General features: G+C 29.2%; 1 protein-coding gene across 1 annotated transcript; it reads left to right on the top strand.

The window, feature by feature from the left end:
• Positions 1 to 4678: 4678 nt before the first annotated feature.
• LOC118073133 (protein maelstrom 2-like) lies at positions 4679 to 7291 on the top strand. Its single transcript, XM_035093448.1, has 7 exons — positions 4679 to 4900; positions 5210 to 5411; positions 5556 to 5942; positions 6015 to 6184; positions 6402 to 6626; positions 6744 to 6890; positions 6981 to 7291. Exons 1-7 carry the CDS (start codon positions 4766 to 4768, stop codon positions 7095 to 7097), a joined length of 1383 nt encoding a protein of 460 aa, XP_034949339.1. The 5' UTR covers positions 4679 to 4765; the 3' UTR covers positions 7098 to 7291.
• The last annotated feature ends 20651 nt before the right edge of the window (positions 7292 to 27942 follow it).

Below are 27942 nucleotides of genomic sequence, written 5' to 3' on the forward strand. Positions count from 1 at the left end.
AAGCACACTAATAAGTATAATAAAAAATGGTTTATTTTTTTTCTAACTCACACCTCAGTACCCAGCGTACATAATTTTTATGTTTATTTTTCCACGTTTATTGTTTTATTCCTGTTTGCTTCTCCTGCTCAATTTTCATTCGCGACAGCCCACACTCTCCCCCCAAAACCTCTGACAGTCCCAGTACATATTATTATCCATCCGCCATTTTTTCGCACCTTTGCATTCATTTTTTTCAAGTCAATCTCGGGGTTAACACTTTATATACTACAGTTCCCTTACACATAAACGCATTTCGTTTTAAGCTGTTTATTTTTATAGCTTGCCAACGAAGCCAATAGACTCGCTAATTTATACATGTGTCATTTTTTACCTCTATTTCTCCCACTTGCTATGTTAACTCCACGTTTCTTTCACACATCAAGATACAATCTCTTGTTACTCGTAGTCATTTTTGCTGCCGGACTCTTCTTTGCTTCATTCGGCATTTCATTTTTTGTATGGTATTGCATCTAGATTATTATTGTAAAATCTATTCGAAATATGTACAAAATGAATGGATTATTATTCATTGAAATTTTTTAAATTGTAGCGATGAAAGAGACTTGATTTTCCATCACTATTATAGTTATGTGAAATTTGAGTTCATGTAAATAACCATCTGTAAAATAAATATACTTTTTTGTGAAAGTTTTTTCTTAAAATAATTTTAAAAAATTAAAAACATTTTTTTAAAATACTTTTCATGATTTATTACTTCAGATAAAATGTTTTTAAAATTCTCTTTATTTTAAATGTAAAAATTATTCTTGTTTGTAAGAACAATGATTGAAAAAAATAATCCATTAATATGAAAAATATTATCTATAATAAACTCTAATGTTGAATTGAAGTAGAGCGCTACGTACTGCAAAATTAAAAAAAGACCTCTTAATAAATCCTCTTTCGGGGGAAATATTATTTATGAACGCAAATTTGACAGATGAATCCAAGAGTACAGACAAGGGAATCAGTGAAAATGGTTTGCGTACCACGCGGTGAGAACGCGCGTAATACTGAATCAATATCTGACGATGGGGTGGCCATCAAACAGTATGGAGGGTGATTTTCTGATGGAAAAGCTTCATGTTTCGGTTTTATAAAAATACACTTTTTCCTGATGCTGTATAAAAGAAATAATTTTAATCAATACAAAAGGAAACCATCAAAGCAAAAGAAAAAAAGAATGTCCTAAATCCTTACCTTTTCCAATTCTTCGCGTTCCTTCCCCAACCCAACCTTCTCTTTCTCATGAAATAACGCGATAGTAGGAAACTGAGATTGGTTTTGGCCATGTCATTCCACACATATCCTGTGGATTGCATGGAAGCAGAAATGTATGCTCCAAATATGTTTTTCCTGGTCAGCTCACGTATCACATGAGGAGCCGGGTATGTAAAGAAGATATTCAACCCTCATGTTTCTGATAAAAAAAATTAGATCATGCATAGTATAAAGTAGAAAGTTTTACTTCTACTTTAATAGCTTTCCTCAAGACAAGTTAATGTTTCTTCTTCAATTTTTTGTTGTTTCTATCCGTCTAACTAGATAGATGGTGAGTAACGAAAAATACGATTGAGATAAATTAACTTTTTATATCCTACCAGATACTTGGCATCAAAATTAATTGAAATTTCGCATGTTCACTTTGACAGTATGCATCTCTATGGAAAATTCATATAAAGTGATGAATAGAGAACGAAATTTGTCAGTGAAATCTCTATTATTGTGTCAGACACCTACGAAACAAACAATAGTCCAGCGTCCTCATGCTATGTAATGACTGTTGATTAAAAAGTTTATTTAATGATCAATGTTTTGGGCATTGCCAGAAAATATTTTGGTCGTATATTCATAAATAAAGCACATCGTTCTCTTGTAGGGTGGTGTCTCAACTTTATCAAGTTGTGTGTAGTTCATCAGCAGAGCATTACAATCTTTGCGTTACAAATATGCTGACACAGTGTAAGTTAGATGGCCAAGAGAGTCTCTGTATGTAAATTTGTAGTAATAGAGTTTCGACTGTTTTCTCTTGTGTCTGTGTTTTTATACTGTCAGTGCTATTGTGAAGAGCTTTTTAAAGAGTACAGGAAATAAAATAATAATAATTGTGTAGTACTACTATGAGTGTTAAAAAAAACTTATTTATATTACTAAAGAAAAATATTATTTTATAAAATTAACTAAATAGGAAAAGTAATGACGCGATTACCAAACAAACACTCCAATACATCATACCTGTTTATAAACTCAAAATACAATAGTCTACAAAGCCATCCGCCTATTTGCACATTCTAAAGCATCCCACAACACAAACTCCATCTTTATAACTGAAAACAGAATATATTTAGAAATTCCGAAGAATTTGCTTTGCTTTTTACCTAGAGAATTCAGCAAGTATTTCAGCTCTATTGACTCTTTTTGGTTTGTCCTGCGTTTTGCGAATGCTACTCTGCGTTCAGTAGCCCTCTACCAAGTGGTCCATGTCAGAGAAACACAAATCACATGTGTTCAATTGTTGATGAGTGTCGTAGCATCTAATAAAATGCATAACGATCACCAAAGTGTCATTCAAAACTTTGAAGTATCCTTCACTAGGGAAATGCAATCATCTTCTACTGAATTGTGAGAGAAAATTGAGTCGAAGTTGCTGAATCGTTTGAATAAACTATCGAGATTATCGCTTCCGACAATGTGAGAACTAAAGAACTGTTCATCTCCCTGTCTAAAGCATTCTGGTACCTCTATTGCGGCAGCTACCCTAGGTTGTTTACCATTACTTCGATCTTTATTGCGCACTTTATTTCTTTGTTTTTCCTTCACCACCTGACCGGCCTTTTAGACCATTCCCTCCCTCGTTTTGGTCGACTAATCACGCTACTTGTCTGTACCTGTCTTTAACGGCTCGTTGTCGTGTGTGTCGATCCACTCTACCCGTCCTTTTCCGACGTTCCAAACAATCTACACCCATCTATTATCCGTTTAAAGAATTTAAAACACTACAACTCTAAACAACAGCCAAATGTGTTGTCGTCTGTTCACTCAAACCCAACCGGTTTGCCGTTTTAGTTATTTATCCTTGCGGTAATCCGCATTGCCACGCCGACAGTTCAATAGCATAGTAAAGAAAGCAAAATAAGAAAGACCGATGTTTGCGTCGACGCAAGTCGTGGTGACTTTGCGTGACACATAGATGAGTGCCTGGGTTTCGTAAGTTTTTCGTCTTGCCGCCCGAGAGCGCCCCTACAGTTAGACGACGTCGCACTTCTTTTCAGCTGGTTTCGCCCCAGTGTCCTTCGTCCGTGCCCCGCCTCTCCCTACCACTCAGTTTCTGCCCGTCCAGCCCTCCCGTTATCGTCGCATCAGTATCTCCCCTGTTAATATTCGTTCGTGTTCGGCCCACCCGCGTTTCTTCCTCTTTTCTCCCCGCGTTCCTTCTCAGCGGGCTAAACTTCCTTTTACTCATCACTGTCTGACCTCCTTCCTCTTTTGGTAAGGTCGTCTGTGTACCTCGCGTTTCGGATCCTTTCTCGCTTTTCGTTCTCGTTGTCAGCAATGTCCGAGCTGGCCTGCCGCGTTCGTCATCTCACGACCAACTCCCCGACTACCCCTACCCCTGTGCCACACTGTCGATTCTGCTTTTTCTTCTAGATCACACAAATCACCCTGTCGTCTATCAGTCATTTGTATGTCAGCTTCGTCAACCCTAAGCAATCCAGTGGTGATCATTGTTGAGGTCATCCACGAGAGGAGTTTTTGGAAGCAAGCCATTAAAAACAAAAAATTATATGTGCAATGGTCTTTACACACGTTTTGTTTTTATTATTCAGTTGCAACGTCTCTGCACACACATCACACGTTCGCTATGGACCCGACAACTATTTATTTCGAGCTCAAAATAACTAGCGCGACCTAACATAGCGTACAAAACACTGAGGGAGACAAAAATTGTACGTACCAATCAAATTTGAAAACTAACTGTTGATTTTTTGTTTTCTACGTTTATCCCTTCCCCACTGTCCATACCGGCTTTTCAAGCTTTCCTCACGACTCGCTTCACGTTTCATTTTTCCTCGCCTCTGGATTGTGGTTATCTCTTAGTTGGTTTTTGTGTCTTCTGCTCACGTTTACGTGACCTTTTGCACGCCTCTTCGCGTTTTCGCATCCCTGTGCCTCCTCATTCTGCTCAAAAACTCTGTCCCTCGGGCTTCATTAGCAACCCCGCTTCTGACTTGACATTTCCTGATAAATTTTACTAGTTCTAATAAAATATTCAATCTAGCCTACTTGCAGTTTTACTATTAACGCTCATCCTGAATCCTAAGTCTTTCCGGCCTAAGCGTTAGATGAAAGTGCTTTACGACTTTCCGTTATGAGATAAAACTGATGTGGCTAAGAAAAACTAATATAAACAAAACATTGGATACATACAGTATAGCTTGCATTGAATATAGATTTACACAAACACATACAAAATAACAGTAGCAGAGACACTTGATAAACCAATCACATTTTTTTCGATTTAGTATACAAATTCGAATAAACCTAATCGGCGCGCTGATGGTCTAAATACTAAGAACAAAGAGTACGTTACATACTTGTGTTTGTTTGGATACTAAAGTATCGTTCGCTATTCAAACGCACATCGTCATTGTTCGTAAAGTGATTGAAACGTTCAAGGCACTAAAAATTCTACATATTTTAATTTGCAATTAATTTGATAAAAATGTCAAAAAAAGTAAGAAATGGATTTTACTTCTTTATGCTTGATTTTAAAGCGAGAGAAGAAAATTTAGGTCGAAAGTTTCCTGATGGAATCAAAGAAATCCAAAAAAATTCAAAATGTTCTCAAGAATGGATTGTAAGTAAAAAATAAAAGATTAAGTTAACTAGTTTTTGAAGTATAATGTTACTTATTTATTACTTGTTCGTATTTTTTGATGTTTCAATTGTAATTATACGTAAAATATTATTGAAAATTTTAGGTTACAAAAGTGTTATATTGAAAGAAACCTCATTTATTTCTTCTTTTTTTTTAAGTCATTTTTTACAAAAACCTTCGTCGTTCGTTTTCTAATTTGCTATTAGAAATTTATGTGATTATATGAAATTTATATATCAATTTAAATGTGGTTTTATCGATATGTATATGATCAGTTATTGTACATAGGCTTTGAGTGATGAGCAGAAGAAGGAATATAATGACAGAGCAAAACAAGAAAAAGCAATGCAACGAAGAACTACAAAACCGTTAACTACTATTGGAGAATCAATAGATTCAGTTCAAAAGCAACAAATATCAAAGTTAAAATATGAAGAAGATATGAAACAATATATTGATAATGTAATTGAACAAGCAGATTTACTTAATGGTCAGTACTTTCTTCAATTTATCAACAATGACTGAAATACTTTTTTATCTAGAAAATCATGATATATTAATTATATCTTAACATTATAAGAGACAACTTGGATAAAGTTTGTTCATGAATACTTTAATTTTTTTTTCTCTGCAGCGGTTGATACAATTCCATTCTACTTCATTCATGTCAACTACTTTTATACTAAAACAGCACTGGATTCAACAGTCGATTATATTCCAGCCGAATTTGCGGTTTGCGAATTTTCGATAAAAAGTGGAGCTTCAAGACTTTATCATCAGATCATTAACACACAAATTGAACTAGGATATGCACGAGAAGCTGCAGAAGTCAGTGATACTACACATAAGCTTAATAATGACTTGCCTGAAGGAGAAGAAGATTACAAAATTATGTGCAATAAACTCATTCATTTTTTAAAACATCAAATGACATCTGATAATAAACTACCTCCATTATACACCACTGATAACTTTAAAACAGTCGTGCCTTGCTTGCTCAGAAGAATGACAGCTGCTGCCGGTAAAAATTAAACATTAATATGAGTTTGTAAAATTAATTGATTACTTGAAAAATTAATGGTTTTTCTTGTAGAAATCCCTGACAATACCTTTGATTTGTATTCGTTAGAATACTTATTTGGTAGTTACATGAAGTATCTAAATCCTGATTTCCCTGCGAGTGTCACTCCATCGGTCCTTGCTGAAGTTGAACTTACTAACGGTTCAATAACATTTGCTTGGGCACCTAAAATTGAGTGTTCGGTAAATTATTTTATAATTTTAATAGTAATAATGAATAATAAACAAAAAGAAATCGAAATATGATAAATTTTGAGCATCATAATTAGAATGCAATATTTATTTTGATAACTTTATGGTCATAAAATTTTTAATTTCGATTTTTTTTTTAAGTTTTTTATACAACTATGTTTATTATGAAAGTATAATATTAAAATTATGAAAGATATTATTTATTTAGTACCATTTAGGCATTGAAGGAACGAAGCCTTTTTGTAGCCAAGCCATTCTTCACCAATGGATTTTTACATTTTGTGATTATTGTTGTCCACGATTGAAAATCGCAATGCGTCCAGGGATTAATTGTCCAGAAAGTGAAAAAGACCAAGAGTGTAGTGCATTAAGTGACAGTTTGCAATATTTGAGTTTAAAAGAAAAAGCCGGCAAATTGAAATCTGAAACTGGGGTTTGTATTTTCGATGTTTAATTTTATATCAAATTTTAAATTTATTTTATTTATTACTTATTTTAAAAACATTTATTTATATAGTTTTAATAACAATATATTGATATTAATATTAAGGTGTCACGAGAATATCAAGAAAGAGTATCTTTTCGTACAGCAAAAGAAGAAGAAGAACGACGAAGAAAAGATACTAAACTGACTATTATTGACCACAGTAAACTTGCTGGAAATACTGTTCCGTTTGTTGATGAAACATATAAGCCAGTAAGTTATTTATATTTTAGTTTTTATCTATTTTTGACAAAAGAATATTCAACATTAAAATATTATTTCAACTATTTTTATTATCTACAGCTTAAACAAATGAGACGACCACGAACATTGGCTAAAATTCTTGATGATCAACAAAAAACTGCATTCACTGATAAAGACTTTCCTAGCATTAGACATGCTAGAGGTAGAAAAAATTAATCCTAAAATTTACTAAATGATTGAAAACTATCAAGTAGAATTACAATCTTATGACATAAACGCATAATATTCTTTGTTTCCATTTAATAGTAAATTCAATCACTTTTTTTGGATGTATAACTGAATTTGATGAATATTTTTTATAAAGCTCCACTCTATATATGTATAAGAGTGAATCAGATTCTTAACTTATGATAGAAATAAATGTTGGATTTCTGATAAAAATAATAATAAAAATACTTGAAGAGTAAATTCTTTCGTTATAAAAATAAACATTATCGAATTCAGTTATGAAAATATTTTTTAATTAATTTTCCATGTTCTAAAGATTCAAATAGTTGCTAAATTAATGTTACATAGTTAACCTAATAATTTTTATTTTATATTTGCGTCATTATTGTTGGTACAATAATTTGTTTCTAGTTATCATATCATTATATGTTTCTAAACATTTCTATTTTTTTAATAGTAATTAGAATTCATTTAACTTTGGTTATTTTCTAGTATCTTTTTTTTCTTAAATGTATTTGCTTTTCTAGACATAGATGTTATATGTTTCATAAAAGTGTTGCAATGACATGTATTCATATTACATTGACAACTCAGTAGATCATTTCGGATAACGATTAATTTTCTTTATTCAAATGGATAGGCTCCTGAAGTAATAACATTTAATGAACTTTTGTTTGTTTGCTTTTTTTTTTTACTTCTAAATTGAGATTTCAATTGAAAAATAGAGCTCTTCTGAATATCAAGGTATTCCGAACAATAAAGTATTTACAACGTACTTTATGAATTTATCAGGATAAAAAATCGTTGCTTATATTATTAATATTAAAGTTTTTTTCATATAGATTATTATTATCATTATGATTATTATTTTATTTGAAATAATCGTAATTATTTTTGATTGGTGTTTATTAAAAGAAGACAATTTTGTCGAAATTATAATACAATAATCATGTATTTTCTTTGTAACTTTTTTATCAAAGTTAGTTGGGTCTACTGAAAGACTTGAAATTAAACATAAATGTTTATCCATATGTACTTATTATCATGATTACGAAATTACATTTTCATCTTTGATACATAAATTATAAGTTATTTAATAGACTTACGTTCATATATTAATAATAATCCCTATATTTTTACTTTTTTTTTATTAATAAGTACATATACCAAATGAAAAATATTAAACTAATTTATACTGTAATTACACAGGACTTATTATAAAACATTCATTTTGTAGACTTTACAAATAAATTTGACTAGCTTTACGAAATATCGTGGAAACAAATATTCGTTTACTTTTGCATACTGTATGTCTGCCGAAAATGAAATGTTCTTAAAAAGATAAATCCATAACCATTTTATTTAATTTCCTTCAATTTATAAAATATAAATTTCATTATATTTATAGAATTATAACAAAAATAAAATTCAACAATTTTTTAAATTTTTTACGAAAATAACTTAATTACAAAACAGGACATGTGTCGATGTTTTATTACTGTCATTTCACCTAGTATATTCATAAATTTAATTATATTACATTCAATGAAGAATTAATGATAAAAATGCTCTTTTTTGTAATTATTCAGTATCCATAAAACATTTTTAATTAAAACTCAATGAAGTATAAAAACGAAAACATATGAAATAAATTCATGAATTTATGAATTCGATCATTTATAAAAGTGCACAAATAAAATAAAAATTTAATTATTAAAAAATACATAGTTCAGTCTTTTATAACAAAATTTTGCACACAAGTGCATAATTTATTTGCTTTATTCTCATTAAAATGATGAGGTAATTTCGGGACAAAAAAATATAGAAAAAATTACTATTAATGAATCAATGTCAAATAATCGTTTTAGAATAATTTTTATCGGAATTTTATATAATTTAATATTCTTAATCAACAATGGTTTTACTAGTAATTTTTACTCAAGTTATAAATCTGTCTTTCTTTTCTGTTGTTCTTGGAATTAATGTCGTAATGGAAAGTTTGAATCAATGGAACAAAAATCCTTTTGTGATTTTACTCCAACCCCTTCTGTAAATTTTGTCGCATTTCTCTCGACAAAAGTGTAGCTCGCATTCCATCATATTAAATACATGTATCCAATGTACCAAATATATTTCCAGTTAAACAAATTATTCCAAAAACAACAAGGAAAAATAAATAAAAACATTTTCATGAAGCAAATGTTTTGAGATTACATTCCATCGATTTTTCTTTTCAATAAAAAAATATTCCCAGCTCATTAATTTAGTCTAGGATGTACCAAGATTTTTTTTTCTGACTTATTTGGACATAGGAACGTTGGAAGAGAAGCTGAAAAATTCCGGTAATGTTATCTATCGTTCGGGTTGAATTTCAACCCTTAGTTTAGTATCGTATCCTTTTAGGAGATCTAAAGAAAAAAATATGATAATGTTATTCCAAGGATGTGAATTTCCATTTTCCTGTCTCGCAAAATATGATACAATGAACAGCTTCCTACATAGCAACTAAAAAATATTCTTCAATAATTTCACTCATTTTTTCTTTTTTTTTTTAGATAAAATACTTTTTGATAATACGAAAAATAAGATGAATTAATCAATGTTCTTCATTTTGTTCAAAATATTTGATAAATTAAAAAAAGAAGTAAAATATCAATAAAAATCTTGCAATATACTTGGCATAATTGTCTAGAATCCAAACAATTCTATTGTCTCAAACCAAATAAACATTGATTGCATCGATTGTACAAAGAAAATGTCATTTCTTCCACTAAAACACAAGTGTATTATTTTGCTTGTTATTTTTTGTCGATGGATAATTGAATCTTTCTGATAGAAACACGCATCAATACGACAACAGATATTTTACGTTGATTTATCTTTATTTCACTTCAATTCTAAATCTCGATTTTTTTTAAATCAATCGCCAATAATTAATTTATAAAACAACTGTAAATTACATATTGAGCAATAAAATATCTATAAAATACAAATTATTAGTCTCGAAAGTTTCAAAGCAAAAAAAAAAATCGTACAATCGAACGTTCACCTAACCGTACCCACATGTGGTTTATTCAGAGGAATGGGTCGACGTGCAGCAGGTGGTGTATTGTAAATGAGCTTTACTTGGAAACTTGCCCTTTTTGGCTCAGGGTTTTCACTCGAATTCAACGTCCATATAACTCTTTGCAACTTTTTACCATTTTTTTCGCCGTTCAAATATTTGAATATACTTCATCATGGACTGAATGTATAAAATTTTTATTTATTCAAAAAATAATATAACGTATTCATAAGTTGACTAACCATCTGATGAGTTTCGTGTGTGATCCAATACAAATATACACACATTGTTTGGTTATATGCACATATGTATCATATGTATTAATATGAAGTGTTGTATTCGAGATACAAAAAAAAAATAATAAGACAAAACGAGAATATGCTTCTAACATTATATTTCCGTATACAAGATACCGCAAGTTGAGAATAGTAGGTATACGTTTTCTCCTAAGGTTTCTTCAAGAAGCGACAGCTGCGGATTTCTGAAACCACGTTAGCCTGACAGCTGTCATAGGTACCTAAGACCGTGGTCCAGAGGCTTTTATGTTGCTTCAACCTTTCTAAAAAACATTGACTCTTGTTAGACTTTCTTCATATCAAGAATTATATCATCATTTTCTTTTTTTGTTTAGCATTTTTTTTTATGGGTTGTCAACACAACTGGTAGCTGATATCTATTAAAACTTGATGTAATTTAAGTTAGAGTGGTGTAACGGTTTTCAAACCAGGTGTTTGCAAATGATGATAAAAAATCAATATTTATTGGGTTGTTAAATCTGATGATCGTAAACTTTATGGAAGTTTCTGTCCACTGTGTCATATATTGTGCAGTTGGTGTAGAGAACTTCTTAAGATCAAGTACTTTTATGCTGCAAAAGTACTAAAGCAGTAAAAAAAAAGTAACGTTGTAATAAAAGAAAAGGGAAATGTAAATGTCAAGTACAAGTTGATTTTTTATATTCTAGTATTTCTATTAATTAAGAAAATAACTTTATGTAATAAATAATAATAATTTATCGCTATTTTTAAGATTTTTCTTGTTCTTGCCAAGAAAATGTTATCATTGATTTATAAAAAAAAAATTGCTTTTAAAAGAAAAATATCTTCATTTTTTTTAACCAATGTTTTGCTGAAATCTGAAAAAAAATGTTGAAGAAATCTCATAATAATTTCATAAATTTGTCGAGTTTTTTCTAGTTTTATTATTAAAATTGGCTTTGAAGATTTTTAATAAATAAACTTTGAATTATTAATTTCCAAATAGCAGATTACTCAACTAGTTTTATTATTTTTGATTATTAATGTTTCAATTTTCCCAACGCTGAAAAAATTTAATTGAATATTTAATAACGAAAACGGATATTGTAAAATTATTATTCAGTAAAAAATAAAATACTAAAGATGTTTTAAAACTTTATAGCTATGTTGTATACATTATTGATAATAACTTTATTACTAATTAATGCTTAAAGATAAAATCGAGATTTTAATCATAATTACTGTGTTTCTGTAGGTGTAAAAAAAATAAACGTGAATGCAATAAATGTTTTACAACACTAGAGAATATTAAAAAAATATAATGATAGTATTTATAATTCTAAAATACAGTTTATAAATAATTCAATACTTGTATTATTCCAAACAATTGAACAAATTGTTTATGCTCCATTAGTTTTGTTAAATCATTTTCCAATAACAGATGTAAAATGATTTCATAAAAATATCTTATTTGAGTAGAATAAGTTTTATAATTCTTGACTATGAAATAAAAGTTTTATCATAGTAGGATGCTTTTTGAAGCTCGAATAGTTTAGCTAATTTAAACAATAGATTTGAAATTCCTTGAAACTTCTTAAACGATTGAATATAAATGGGATAAAGAACAGATGGAGGAAGAAGGATATAGTTTGGCATTGCTGAGAAACGACAGTTGTCAAAGAGAACTCACAGAAGCCGATTTGGCAACGAGTTCTTCCTTTGAAAAACTCTTCTGGAAGGATGTATATTATTCAACTTCTCTTCCCACTGCATTGGTTTCTTGGTCTCTGCTTTCATATAAAGCTATCATGTCTTCACATCATCACCTTTTTACCTTTTCTCTTATCCTCAATCCTCAAGCTCTCATCTTGACAAGTCAGCGATACAATTTTGGTGAAGCTTATTGAAAAACATCTTGAAGAAGCTGGATCTTTAACCTCTCAATAGCTCCAAGTGTTGAAATAGTCGTTAAATATCTTTTGATGAGAGCTATCAAGTTACAAAAGCACCAAATATCTTTATGTTGATTTTTATTTTTTTATTTAAAAATTGATCTTTGTTACAAGTTGTAATCATTTTCAGTGGTATATTTTTTATCATTCTTCAAGTTTTGCAATTTAAAGCTTGAATTTCAGACCAAATTCCTCTACAGTTTTTCAAGTGGATAATAAGTACAATATTTGACTTGTTGAGTTTTTTCAATATTATCTACTAGAGAAAATACAGCATAAATTTTTAAGAGAATTATGAAATTTTTTTTTAGATGTTATTCAATTTGGTAGGTTTTATTACATCATATACGATATTTTAATTAATTAACATTTTTTAAATTATTTGAAAAAAAAAAGGTAAATAAATATGAACAAACATAAAAAATTCTTTGAATTTATTCCATTATTTTTTATGAGTGATATAAAAGTAAACAAATAGGTTATGAACGTGAAAAAAAAAATTTTAAATCAAATTTAATAATTAATGTTGTTATATCTAGATTATATTTAAATATTTAATGTTATGAATAGATTGAATTTTTATATTTTTTCAATTATAAAAAATGAAGTATGAAAAAAAATCTAATCGAATTAAATATTTAATATTAATTCCAAACAAAAACAGTTAAAATTAAAAAAAACTTCAAAAATATTTAGTCTTTATTCAAGAAAAATGACTGTAAATTAAATATCAACTTGATAAATGATTTTCTCAGTACACAATAAATAAATATAAGCATAAGCATGCAAAATTATTTAATCCACCCTGTAAAATTTCTGTTGACTGAGTGTTTAGATTTATAACTTTCCTTTTGTCATGACTTTATGTATCAAAGCCCCAAAAAAATGTATATCAAAAAAAAAAAAAGTGTGAAGCAAAAAACTTGATTCTTTCATACCAAGCAGAAATGATTAATCTATTTAATACGTATATAACCATCAGAAGTAGGTTGGTAAGGATTGTGAAAAATCGATCAGCAGTCCTAGCGGGATGCTGCGATTTATACATCAGTATATGAGTAGACACATAAAAGATGATGGTGATGTTGGAAGAAGAGAAGAGGGAGCAAGTTCCTGTGTAATAATCGAGGATATACCTTTGAGTCCCCATGGTTGGACCCTAGAGCACTACTCCCCACCAGTGGAATCAGCAAGGCCCCACGACCGTTGCTGGTTTATTCTCTGTTTCCTTCGCATCTTCAGTTTACTTCGGTCTTTTGAGGAGTTCACTAGTTCATTCTTTGTGCTGTTTTTGACTCCTTTTCTTTTTCATGGTATTTTCGTACCTTTTTCAACACTTTTGACTTCCGACTTGGAATACAGGTTTGGTTTGGTGTTGCATTAGTTTGCATTCTTCTCAACGTAGCTCCAAAGTCGGATGCAATTTGTGGGATCGATCCAATGAACAAAAGAAGAACATTGGAATGTTCAGTGTGATCTCTGCTTCTCGCGTGCTGTGAGTCTCATTTCAGTGTGTAAATTTTATTCTGACTCTGAGCTATTTTTTGAATTTTGTGAAAGGTAATAAGTGGCTAGAAGCATTTGCAAACCTCGTTGTGATGCTGACACTGCTAGAAATATGTTGATTCTACAAAAAAAAAAATCATTGTGTGTGGGTGAAGAATAAAAATAAGAAACGAATTCGTATGTAATTGTCAAAAGTGTACTAAAAGTGCTCAGAGTTACCCGGAAGTTTTTAAGTTAACCGAAAAAAAAAAAAAGGATGTACTTTTTTAGCCGGCAAGTCATATTTTATTATTCATTTTTTTTTGCCAAACAGTATAGATATAAATATGGTGGTCTTAAAAAAATCTCTTGAAAATTTTACAAAACTTTATTCTGCATACTGTGGCTTGCAGAACTCGACCAAGTACTCAAACATTTTTTTTTTCGCAAAGTCAAGAATCTTTTGAGTTGGTTTACTCAGCGAATGAAAAAGTAAAATAGTTTCGAATGTTTTAACGAATATTTTTCGATAGTTGGATGAATGTTTTATTACATTTTGATAACATGTTCTCCATTGAAGAGTTTTTTTAAAAATAAAGATGTCCATTGTTAACATCAATTTGATTGAACCAAAATAATTAATTTTTCAATAAAAAATTTATTTTTGTGGATTATTTAACCAGTTTAATACTAATAAATACAGATGATAATCATATTTAAATCAAATTTACTTACTCTCAAAATATAAACGTTATATTTGCGTTTAGAGACGAAATATTTGAAATTAGTACAAATCAGTTTAATGTGTAATAATAATTAATAAAATGATTTTTTAGAAAGTAAACATTTAATATCTAATGTAAATATTATTAAATATAAATGATTATATAATTCATTCTATGACATTTTTGTCATCAATTTTAATGAATCCTAAAACATTTATTCATTCACTTCTTTCAAAATTAAATGCTCTTTCAATATAAGGGGAATCTAGGGCAAGACAGACCCTTCAAGAATTTTACTGATCTATAAAGATACAAAGGTTTTAATGTTTTTTTTTATAAATGATCTAGAAAATTCAATTTTTCATAATTAATATAATTTTTTAAGTAGACTATTTGACTCTATTTTTTGTTAATTAACAAATTATAGTAACAAATTATGTTAATTAACAATTTATAGGTTAACCTATAAATTTCAAAATTTCATACGTTTCATTAAAGTAGATTGTTTTGCCCTGATTTTTTTATATTAAAGGAGAAGACAGGATTATGGTCCACTTTTTAATATGGTCTATTTGTTTTTTTTTTACAAGCACGGTGGTTTTTCATCAGCTAACCTATACAAATATATTGAAAAAAAAAATATTGGTAATAAAAAGAAACTTCGAGAAAGGATGATTGGTGATAATTTAACAGAGTAAAATGTAATTGATTACATTGCAAATTCCGAAAAGTGTTGAGTAATAAATCGCTTAAAGTGTTTAATAATTATATACCTAAGTGTTTACAATGTTGAATACCATAAACAAACTATAGCATTTTGGTAAACAGCAAAAAGCGTTTAAAAGTTGACTCAAAAATTTCTATAGTTTGTTTATGATTTTTAATATTGCAAACACTTGAAGTGTTTAGTTTCTAAACACTTGGATTTGCAGTGTAAGAATAAAAAGTGACCCATAATTCTACCTTTTTCTCTGTAAATTGAAATAATCATTAAAAAATTATAAATTCAAGTAAATCGATGGATAATAGACTTTTTTATTTTAACTAATACCTAAAAATAATACTAAATTGCAAAAAAATAATTTGACGGAATATTAAACCAAGTAAACTTAGTTTTTACAAAGCTGGTTTTTTCACTTCATTATAAAAAGAGTTATTTTTAAAATTCCAAAATCACTGGTGATGATTTCCAGGTGTTGGATCGCATTCTGACGACGATGATGATGATGATGTATATGTAGAACATAGTATGAAACGGTGTGAAAGAATATTTGAGTATTGTGCATAATTTCAAATCGATAAGTGCAAATTTCGTTGATAATATAAATTATTCATGTGAATTTTCAATGGCATGAGTGCAGGAGGATTTTATTATACAACTTGAACTCCGTCCTCTTTCGATTTCACGTGGTCGAATATATCCGTTCATCCACATAGTCTTTCATAATATACTTGAATACTCGAAGCGTCCATGGATAGTCAATAATTTCTCGCATTCCACGCAGTGATGTGCGGTGCCCACAGTTGAATGCGTTTGCATAATAATTATCGTACATTTCGCGTGGACGGCCGGCATATAATCGAGTGTGAAGCACAGAAAGGGCAAAAGAGAAACGATATTGAGAAGAGCAGTTGGAGAGTGACTGTACAGAAAAGAGACCCCCTAGCTGGAAAGAGACTCGAGTAGAGAGAATTAAATCGTGAATCTTCAGCATGTCGAGAAGTTCCCTCGATTAATATTTATGAGAGAAAATTTTTTTCTATAGCCATATATTTTTATCTTTGCACCAGAATTTTTAACTTTTCATCATCACGAAATATATACTAAATAAATATTTCATTGTAATTACCAATTATTCATTCCATTTGATTACCAACTTTTTCAGCAATTCTATTATATATAAAATTGATATAAAATTTTAGAAATTTATTCAACTCTACTTTTATGTAAATAGGCAATTATTTATTCCATTTTACTGTAAATTTACTTCTCTTCCATTACCTTTCAAAAAAATATATCCAATGCATTTTGAGTCAATAAAAAAATTTTTATTCAATTTATGGCGTAGACTGATACTAAATAAAACGCATTCCATTTGATTAAAGTGGATTTGAACAAGAAAATAAATAAAAAAAAAAGATCTTTTTTTAAATAAATATTTACCTAGTGTATCATTTGTTCAAAAGGTATTACATCAATATTAAATTATTCGAATTTTGTATCAGTTTCATCTGAATGAGTAAAAATATATATTTACGATAAATTTTCCGGTACTTTGGCTGTGTGTTATGCCACTGTATGTACTATGCGCTTAATCTCTAATACAATTTCTCGATTTATTTTCTATCGATAAGCTATACCATGTACTGAAAACGATTCTCGTAATGAAACTTTTGCGTGAAAAATTTACTGTGAAAATTCCTCATGATTATTATCGATCACTGTTTGTGTGCCACCAACCGAATAATCGAATCTTCAATTTCATTGACCTGAAACCGACATAATCATTTCTGTAACTGAACTCTTGTACTCTTTATAAGCTTAACTACCACTTCAATTTCTCTAAAAAAAAGTCCAGTGAATAATTTTTATATTTTGATGTAGTCAAAAAAGGAAACACTGTAAATTTTAGTGTTTTATTTTAAAACACTTAAAAACGTTTTAAAATCGAGACAATGTTAATCAAATGGGTGACGTCATATTAAAACACTTTTAATGTTTTAAAATAAAACACTAAAATTTATAGTGAATTCACTAAAATTTTTGGATATTTATGTCAACAGTAATTCTTTTGTGTTATTTTAATTAACGATACGTGGAAAAATTACTGTTTTTTTATTACTTTCCTTTTTGTGACATTTATTTTGTAGTCAACATGAAGAAAAAAGATCTCCAAAGAGTTTGTTTATTTTTCAAGGGTTTTATTGTAATATTTTAAATGTAAATCATTTTTTCTTTTTTTAAGATTTATTAATATTAATGATCACGTTTTAAAATTAAATAATCAATTTCCAATCACGTGAACTTTTTTTTTTATGTTGAAAAAATTGTATTATTAAAGGATTAGGTAATTTTATACAATCGTAGTCCCCTCTTTATTTGGCTCTAGAAAATCGAAAAATCAATATTTTAGAGTGCCGTAAAAACAAAGATTTTGAAAAAAAATCATTAAAATCGGATGATTTTTCGATTTTGTAGACCGTTTATGATAACATTTAAAGCCATAAAACCATATCAAATCTTTAAGTAAGATAAAAAATTAATGAACAAACATTTTTTAATTATTTTTTTTTTCAAAATGTTTGTTTTTTTTGTGTAGATTAACAAAAAAAATATATGAACTTCGTTTAATACTTTGCAAAAAAGCTATGAACGATTATATCTAAAGAAGTGCGTTTATGATCACATTTAAATTCATAAAACTATATGAAATCTTCAAGTGATATATTTCCTATATTTTTTTCTATAAATCCGCCATAAAAACGAAGATTTTAAAAAAAAAATCATTAAAATCGGATGATTTTTCGATTTTCTAGAGCCAAAAAACGAGGAGACCGCGAAAGTATAAAATTACCAAGGATTATTCCAGTTTATATTGAAGAAATAAAATTTTTTTGTGATGTCCTGAATGGGAAATAAAATCTATTGAATAAAGAATTATTTTTGATATTTATGTATATTATATACTTATATACTATCTATTGAAATGAAATCATTTATTCGAAAATTAAATAAATCTTTCTTATAACATGTAAAAAAAAAAGGGATAGAAGGGAAAATGAGTTTTATTTATATTTTTTAAACTCATTATTGTGTTCCCATGTATTGAAGCGAGACAGCCTTATAGGTAGTGCCATGCATTAGAAAAGGACACAAATTTTTTTTAAATGGAAGCAATGCACTTTTTATCAAAAAAAAGTTTCTTTTTATTTAATGAAGAATATAAGATATTATTTCTTATTTTTCTTTACATATAAAATTTGAAACATAATATAATAATTTTATGTAATAAATAATAATAATTAAAAAAAAAATACCAGCTTAGCTTTTAATATTGGCGCCTTTTAACTATATGTGTGTCAAAAATGAAAACCTAAAATAAAAAATAGTTATTTAATTAAAATATATATCTAGCTGTATTTATTTCAAGTACTTAAATGATCAATTTGAGTCATTGTTATTTTTAAATTTATCAAGTCAATTATTTACTCAAAAATAATACATTTTTTTAGTTCATGGAAATTTATTTATTAAAGAATTCTTTTAAATTCTATAGATGACATTATCATTATCAAAATTAAAATTTTGATGAATCTCTTTAAATATGCATATTCTGGAATCAGAAATTTTTAAACATCATTTTCACTACAAAAAAGATAAATATGACTTTTTTTTTTCTTATATATTAAAACAGCCAATCAATTTACATATTCAAGAAGTCGTTGGACCATTTTCTACATGGAATAATTAAATCGTTAACTAGATGCATTATCTTGAGCATAATTAATGTAAAATACTAAGAAAGACGTGTTTAAACGTAAGAACAAAGTAAATTGGTCAATAAAATTGGCAAAATGTCAAGCACTGATGTTATGTCAAGTCATGGAGCATTTATTTAACGTCTGAGTATTGCAAAGAAGGTCATTTCTAGAGTCATTACCTCTTGAGTCTTGTTTCGCTGATCGTGAGGGCTTGATTACCTTGTGTGCAGTGAACGAAGACTGGAGGCAACAACGACGACGAATACCTTAAATGGTATGTTACTTTTGCTCGTATTCGATCCCTGAACGTGGACCGTATTTATAGAATGATGCAACGTGACCGCGAAACTAAAAAGGATCCCCTGGATGGTAACTTCATAGGCCCCCCGACACAATCTATTGTATAGCATCACTGACATTAAAGCATGTCTAATTTATTTTTGATACGTACAGCAGAGGGCTCGGATGGCATTGAATGGCATTTGAATCTCGATACTTGGATAAAACATTTTGCTTGGGTCATAGATCATCTCGTTGGGTATTTTCTGAGAGATAGAATCGGAAGTAGCACGAAGGGACATTTTCGCACGAGTGATTACGAAGGGGAGTTCTCTTATTCTCTGCTAGGTGTTGTCTCTTTGTATCAATCCATCACATGGTTCATATACTGCATCTCTCGACCGATTATTCTCATCTGTCTGTTGTCAATGTTACCTGCTAGTTTATATATTTCGGCTCAGTTACCTCGAATATACTTCAAAATACATCTAAATCTCTTGTGGCTATGCTCTGTACATTCGTTGAGACCAGTTGAATTATCATGGGAATATACGTCTCGTTTACCCATTATCTCTATCTGAAACAAGTTTTTTGTTTTACAGCAGTCGAGTATTACATTTCCAACATTTCTCATTTCATGCTTCATGCACTTTCAACTCTATAAGGGGACAAAGGCAATTGAAGAGTTATATTCTGTCCGTTTAATTTGTAATTAATATGTCTAATTAATTGACCCAGTTTGAAGTCATGAATTACTTGTAGAAGCTACAGAAAGCTGAGTGTTGTGCTAAAGAAAAATAATTATTTTTCTTTTTTTATTTCACTCTGAGAAGCAGTTTGTTTGATTTTTTAAAAATTTTATTTCAAGCTTCTTCTAATAACATTGTATTAAATGCATATTCTTATTCATTAATATCCTTTTTTATTGCTAATATTTTTTTAATGCAAAGTTCTATTTACTTTCTAAGAAATAAATTTACTTTATTTCTCTTCTTTTTTTTTTTTGATTAATACTTTTATCCTATTATGTTTTACTTCTATTTTAAATAGCACACCTCTCAACTCAACTCACATTCATCTACTTCCATATTTGTTATTTTTGTTTGATCAAGTCTGATGCTCTTCGATCTTCACTTCATACTGTTGTTTTTGGTACCTTTGAATTGTTTTTAAAGCTCATTTGCATTCAATGTGTTTACTCAAAAAATAAAAGAGCTTAAAAAAAAATCTGCAAACATTTGCATTAGGTTTCTTTTTTTCAATAAAAATATTCTATCAATTTTCAAATTCACATCATCATATCAAAAAGAACATTAGTTTATATTAAGTATTTTTTTGTTACCTATTTTTCGTCTTTGTCTCTTTATCAAAACCACTTTATCTCACAAAGTTAGGATTAAGGACGAATAAAAAATAGATAATATCTCCTTGACCTGTTAAACAAAACTTTTTATCATAACTTAAAAAAAAAAGTCCAGCCAAAAAGTTATTATTAAAAGTAGTTTTATTTTTAGTTTATTATCGATTTGTACTTATTAGTGTCATTAAGATGACAACTATTGTGATGTGGTAGATAACATTAAGTATCGTAATAAAAATAATAGTAATTTATCATCAATGATGATAATAAATGATGTGATTGTTTGATATTAATGTCCAAATAATGTTTTATAACTCAACATACATTGCTTCCTTCAATTATCTCTGAGTAAATGCTGGGACAAATCGTATCGTTTCACTGGTTTTAACGAGAAACGGAAGTAGATGTACATGTAGGATATACAAGCGACATTTCCTGTCCTCTCAAATAAATCAAGAACTCAGTAGATATCGCTCAATTCTCCCTCAAAATAATCGTATCAGTACGTCTATTATTTTTTTTATCAACTTTAATCTCTCATATTCAGCCCATCACAAAAGAAGCCGAACAAAAATTACCAATTCAATTTTTGCCAGTGTCATTGAAAGGATTTAAAGACAATTAAAACGATTTACAGACTTGGTAACAATAGAGATGGAAAGATTGATTAGCTTTAGTATCAATTATTCACATTTTTCTTTTTATCTATTTGACAGTTTCTCTTGGAGTAGTAATCTCCATGTCTGAGTGATTAACTATTGAAACTTGAGCAACCTGTTCACCTCAGATCTTGCAAATCATCAGGTCTAATCACTTCCGGATTTGTGGCTCTTTTAGTATACTCAGAACTTGAAACTGCAAGTAGCGTTCAGAATTAGCTTTAGCTTTGCTTTGAGTAAATATTCATTAAAGACTGGAATCGGATACTTGAGAGTTTTGGAGTAACCCACTAAACTGGTATACTAAAAGTCACGATTAATTTTTCATTCCTTTCTATCTCTTGTCAGGTGTCATCGTTGCCATGTGGCCATTTCAATATACACCCTGAAAAAGAGGTCAACCCTCAGCATTTGTAAGGTTCTAGCTGTATCGACCAAAGTCTGAGTTGGTGTCTTTGTAGGTATAAGCCACTTTTACAGTCTAGATCTGGATTCTAGTTTTGCGCACTAGTTCATTGGCTTTCGGTATAGTTATGGTCTGTCCATTGTAGATATATTTTACTGCTTTGTGCGGATTATGATGTGCCATTTCACCCACGTCAGCTGTCCAATATCTGTAGCACAACCCAAAAGTCAAGCTGGTTCATAAGCTGGCTCCAGTATCTAGACATTGACCGATTGATATGAGATTCATATGTCGAGATATGCTGAATGCATATCATAAACTGCATCCTCATCTATTAAAGTTGAGCATCCGTGCACTCGTAAATTTAATGTAATTCGAGTTAAGACGAAGTTTCTCATAAATTAATGCTATGTACTGTCACCTCGGAATTTTGTGATTAATTTAATCACAACTGTTTAGTAATGGCTGACACACATCAACGTTTTATTATACTTTCAAGATATGATGTTATATCAACGTTCAAACTTGTATAAAGCACAAAAATAAAAATGAAAAAATCAATGCATGCTAAGTGTTGATTCAAAATTGATTTGCATAGTCGTTCTTGCTTTTCTTCCCACCCCGTCTGGCACTGCAATTAAGAGCCAATCTAACTCGTCTCCGGTTGGCTGCACTGGAGATGTGCATCGAAGAGTCAAGAGCCTGCACCCACGCAAGAGACATGAGTTTTTAAGATATAAATCATTCATTTTAATTTTCCTATTGATTTTTTTACATTGTAATGATAACTTTAAATATTTATTTCAACTCTGAAACATTTATTGGTTTTCACTACAAACAAATTATCATTATTTTATGGATAAATTTAATTAATTTAATTATAACAAACACTGAGGTTGATTGTACAGACATTAAATATCCAAAATCGAATAATTTAAAAAAAAACTTATGGTGTATTAATTTTTATTTTAAATTTAAAAAAAGTAATTTGCAATTTTCGTCAATTTTAAGAGACATTTATACTGGTCTCAAGAGTTCTTGAGGATAATAACGTCATGAATTAGATAAGAACTTGTTGCGGTAAATAATTGTCAATTAGAAGAACAAACATCACTACAAGGTAAAAATTTTCTAGGAATTTTTACTAGTCAATTTAGAGTAAAATTTACTAGGCCAAAAATTAAAAATTACTAGTCTTTTTTTTTCTAGTTAAAAATTTAGAGAAAAATATTATTCTGGTTGATAATATATCCATAAAAGAGACTTATTCTGATATTGAATAATGAATAAAAGTAAATTTCTGAATTTATAAATTTTTTTCTACACACTACAAATCCCCACATTTGATAAACGTGTTAAAATAACACCCATTAAGTGTGTTAAATGTGAAATGTTCATAAACAAACTATATATGATTTGTAGACACTTTTTACACATTTTATAGTGTGTTAGAATCAACACAAAAATAACACACTTTGATTTGCAGGGCACTGAGAAAATTTTTTATACCTTCAAAAAGTCGGATATTTTTTACTTCCATTATTATTCATAACTACTGATAGATAGAATTATTGTAAACTCAAACAAAGTTTTTTTTTATTTGTTACAAAACTAAATTGTACAGTTTTCGTGTAATTTTTTTTATCGATCGTAATTTGTATTACCTATCATGTTTATACTTGTAGTAAGTAAACCATGTATATTTATGGTACATACTAGATCTATCAGTGCAAAAATTTTGATCAACTGACATAAGATTTTTTACTATTTTTTAGTAATTTTTACTAACTAGAATAATACTTTTTCTCAAGTTTTTTAGTTATTTTTACTAAAAAAAAAAAACTAGTAACTTTTAATTTTTTTGCCTAGTAAATTTGACTCTAAATTAACCAGTAAAAATTCCTATAAAATTTTTTCCTTGTAAATTCACACAAACTTTTTCATTTTTAATTTTCTTATCAAATTGAACGAAAACAACTTATCCTTGGAAATGATTTTTAAAATATTATTCCTTAATGAAAAATCAACTTGGCGATATTTTATATCCAATTTGTTTGTAAAGTAGTTATGAATTTATTTTTAATAATTCATGTTAAATATTTACATTCCTAGTTAGTACCCTTTTTAAACTCAAATCAATTTTTACTCGTTAAATATTTGTTTATACATTTTTTTTTTTATTAAACAATTTTTTTGCATCTGATAAATCTATTTCAAAACTGCAAATCTGAATATATTGGATAATAAATTGTACTTTTTTTGGTATGATGCCTCAATCGTTTATATCACTATCATTTTTAGCTATTTATTCTTCAGGTGTTATGCCTCATTTACTTTAATTGAATAGTTATGTAATTCAATGAAATCCATTAAACGATTAAAATAATGCTCTTACAAAACATTCAAATCACATTTTCAACATTTAACAATTCTATTCGTGAATTTCTTTTATGTTTTAATTTTACTCCTCGTTTAAAAAAGTACAAGAATTATGGAGAAGTGTTGTTTAAAATTTTTCCATTATTTATAAGTAATAACCCTCTGATACAAACATTTTAATTAACATTAACGACTTAAGTAGGTTAGCTTAATAAAATTTCTTGCCCTTAGACTACCGAGAATGATGATTAACAACTTCATTAGATTGTATACAAGAAAATTCATTATTTAAAATTAATTAATTGTTTATGAGATTTAATTAATTCGGAAGGAATCAAATCTTTATTTATCCAAAATTTTATTGTTTAATTATTTTTTGGTTATTACATGTAAATAATATTTCAAGCATCAATAAAAATTGATTTTCCATAAATACCAAGTGTAATTACTGCAAATTCAAATGCATTCTTGTTATACATCTAAACGTGTTAAATATAACGTCACCCATTTAATTAATATTGTAATCACTTTTTACACTGAAAAAAATCATGTTTAATTGAAGTAAAATTTACTAATAATTAACATAGAATTTTAATTATAAACATAAAATGTTAACTATAAATAAATCCTTTTTTTCATTGTACGTACTTAGAAACGCATTAAAAATCAGTAAATAATTTTTTTAAATTTAATTTGTCGGTTTATTATGAAAAATGGGTTAACCTACAAATAAATATTTTATGTATTTCCAAATAAAACTTTTAATGAGGTCTTTATTAAGTTCTAATTACTCTTTTAAACTAAATCAGTGAAAGTCATGACTAATCAGTGAGTATATACTGGTTTTCAGTGACAATCAGTGAATATTTAGTGATTTGTTTAAAACAGTTGACTAGTGAATTTTTTGTTAAAATTTCAATGAACTTTTTTCATTTTCATGAATAAACAGGAAATGTTACAATCTCGAATGACTTAATTATAAGAGGTTTGTAAAGAGATGAACTTATAATGAACTATAAGAATACATTTGGAAGATATTCTGAATAATCAATAATTAATATCCCGAGGAACAATTGAATATATTGCACATAATTAGCAAAAACTTATAAATGCAGGTGTAATTAAACAATAAACGACTTCAAGAATCCACTAAGACGAAGAAGAAGGAAAAATTAAAAGCCTCTTCTCACTGTCATTTGGTGAGCTTTTTCGTTAAAATGTGTCTTTTCATGATAACCTAACCGCGCAGTAAATATTCATGGATGCCCACTTTCGTCTCTTCTCTTGAATCTCTTCCGGCGTTTCCCGCGAGCTTTTGCCCTCGACTACCTCCACCTCCTCCACACTGGCTGGGAATTCTTGTGTGCAGTGTCGACATGCACTGGGAGGTAATTGGTTCCACGTCCTCTTCTACCTCCACCTTGTCGTCTGCTCTTGCCGCCATCAAGGGAAATAAATTTTCTCTTCGCTAACCTATTTCGGCTTTCAACAGGGACGACAGGAAATTCCCAAGAGAATCGAATCCCTAGGTCGTTAGTGACTCGTGGAGGCAATACTGTGTGCTATAGGGCGTGATGAATCGTGTTGAGACTGGCGAATGATCTATTTGTCACCAAGGACTAGTAGACTTAGCATATTCTCTTTATTGACATTTCTTATCAACCAATTGTACGAGAAAGGAACGATTCTCAATAAATTTAACATCAGAATATTATTCTTCCTTTTTATTGTGATGCACTCAGTGTAATTCTATTGATCGTTTACCAATTCTTAAGCCGATTATCGTTCTATAAAAATGACGAGAAGCATGAAAAATCTTCGACATATTGTGATAGATGGTATCACATCACTTTTTAAATTTGCTATTATTCCAATTGAATGCTCACTGATATTTTCTGCAACTTGATCTGTGTATTTTTTAAACGACAAATATCATGGTAGATTACGTTTTCTAATATCGAGTGGCAGCAGATAGGCAAGCAAGATTATTTCTCTCTAAGGATGTTCAATTTTGGCATTTTTTGCTATCTCAAGTGTTCTTCTGCAAAACTAAGCCTACTGGAGTTATTGAGGTTGATATGAAATTGCAATCAAAATAAATTAATAGAGATACAGAAAAGGAAGAAGAGGTTAGGAAGGTTGAATCAGAGTTATGAGAAAAATTCAATTAGAGTACACCAGAAATGAAACTGCAGAGACATTAATTTCTGTCCTTTGAGTTGTGCCTGTGCTATTTAAAAGAATTGTCATATAATGAGAAACAATGAAAATGACAATTCAAAAGTTTTCATCCTTTAAACGACTTTAATGATAGTCAATTACAGAAGAGAATAAAAAGAAGACTGAGGAAGGAAAAAAGAAACTGGAGTATTTTTGTTGAAATTAAACTTTTCAGTTCTTTAACAATTTCAAGTATTTTATTTTTGTTCATAAAAAAAAAATTTCTCAACATTTTCAATATCAATTGAGCTACATCCAATTTAAATTTCAACTTAACTATTTATGTACATATACATTCATACCAAGTTATTGTATAGAAGGAAAGAGTTTGTCAATAATTTAAATTCAAGATTGGTTTTAAGGTTATATCTACATTTCAGTGAGATAATAATTTTCAAATGAATAACTTTCAACATGAAAATTACTCAAGTGAATGTTGTGCGTAATTCTTTTTACAGTATACATAATATGCTTCAGGCAGCTTTTAATAACAAACATTTGTTGGACTCAAGCATTTTGATTATAATAATTAATTTCCTGATCATTAATTAACGAGAAATAAAACAAAATAATTCAAAGTTAATGAAACTCGTGATATTATTGTTTGTTGGAGAGATTGGAATATTTCATATGAAGGAATGATAGCAATAAAATAGTTTGTGTTCCAATAATGTAAAGTAATCTAAATTCAACAGACACTTCATGTGTGATGCATTTCTAGAAGCATGTATCAGAATATTATTTCCATAACTTACCAAATATATTCCATCCCTTATTCCCAATGCGACAAATAACTTGAAAAGACGTGCGTGAATATTTAGCAGAGTCAGTGTAGATTCCACGAGTGACAAGACTGTGCTTTAGATAAAATTCTATCTTTCATGAAGAGTAACAATAACAGGTATGTCACTTTGGCTCTAGGGATTACAGTATGTGCTAGCGAAATTGCATTGGTTACACATGTGAGGTGGAAGGTGTTCTATTTTTCATCAATATTACTGGAGATGTTACATAGCGATCCAACGAAATCCTTTGATCTCATGTTACCGATTCAATTTTCACACTGACATTCAATATTGCAATGACACTCAGATGAATCTTTCGTAGGAGTTTTGATGTCTTTGGATTTGCAAATATACTTTGAAATAGGTAAATGCGTAGTTAAAATACCTGAAAAATGACTGTATAAGCAGCATATAATTTTCATAGCCAACTATTCATTCTGTAAGTGAAACCTGGCCTTAGGTGTCATGGAACTTTCAGTCCTATTGATAACAGTTGGCAGTGCTATTCGAGTGCTTGGTGTTGTTTGGTTTCAGATCCCCTAGACCACCATATCATATGCAGTACAATAAACTTGTCGGTCTTTATCGTTTATAGCAGCACCCAAAAGATGAATAGACGTCTCGGCAACTGTACGAATCCATGAATACATTTTCCACGACATACAGAATGCGATCAAACAGCGAAGGCCAGTGATGTGTATAAAATATATGAATTCAATATCGTTGTTCAATTCTCAATTCTCTTGAAGAAAATTCAATATGCTATAAAGTAGAGATACC

Source organism: Chelonus insularis, unplaced genomic scaffold (genome assembly GCF_013357705.1).
Source record: "Chelonus insularis isolate UGA/USDA-ARS -01 unplaced genomic scaffold, ASM1335770v1 scaffold_229_pilon, whole genome shotgun sequence".
NCBI classification, from domain to species: domain Eukaryota; kingdom Metazoa; phylum Arthropoda; class Insecta; order Hymenoptera; family Braconidae; genus Chelonus; species Chelonus insularis.

Bases quoted from the DNA above. Each gene is read 5' to 3' on its own strand.
- LOC118073133 (XM_035093448.1), top strand. From the start codon at position 4,766: ATGTCAAAAAAAGTAAGAAATGGATTTTACTTCTTTATGCTTGATTTT. The intron at 6,185-6,401 runs GTAAATTATTTT...TTATTTATTTAG, and splicing joins CACCTAAAATTGAGTGTTCG to TACCATTTAGGCATTGAAGG. The intron at 6,891-6,980 runs GTAAGTTATTTA...TATTATCTACAG, and splicing joins TTGATGAAACATATAAGCCA to CTTAAACAAATGAGACGACC.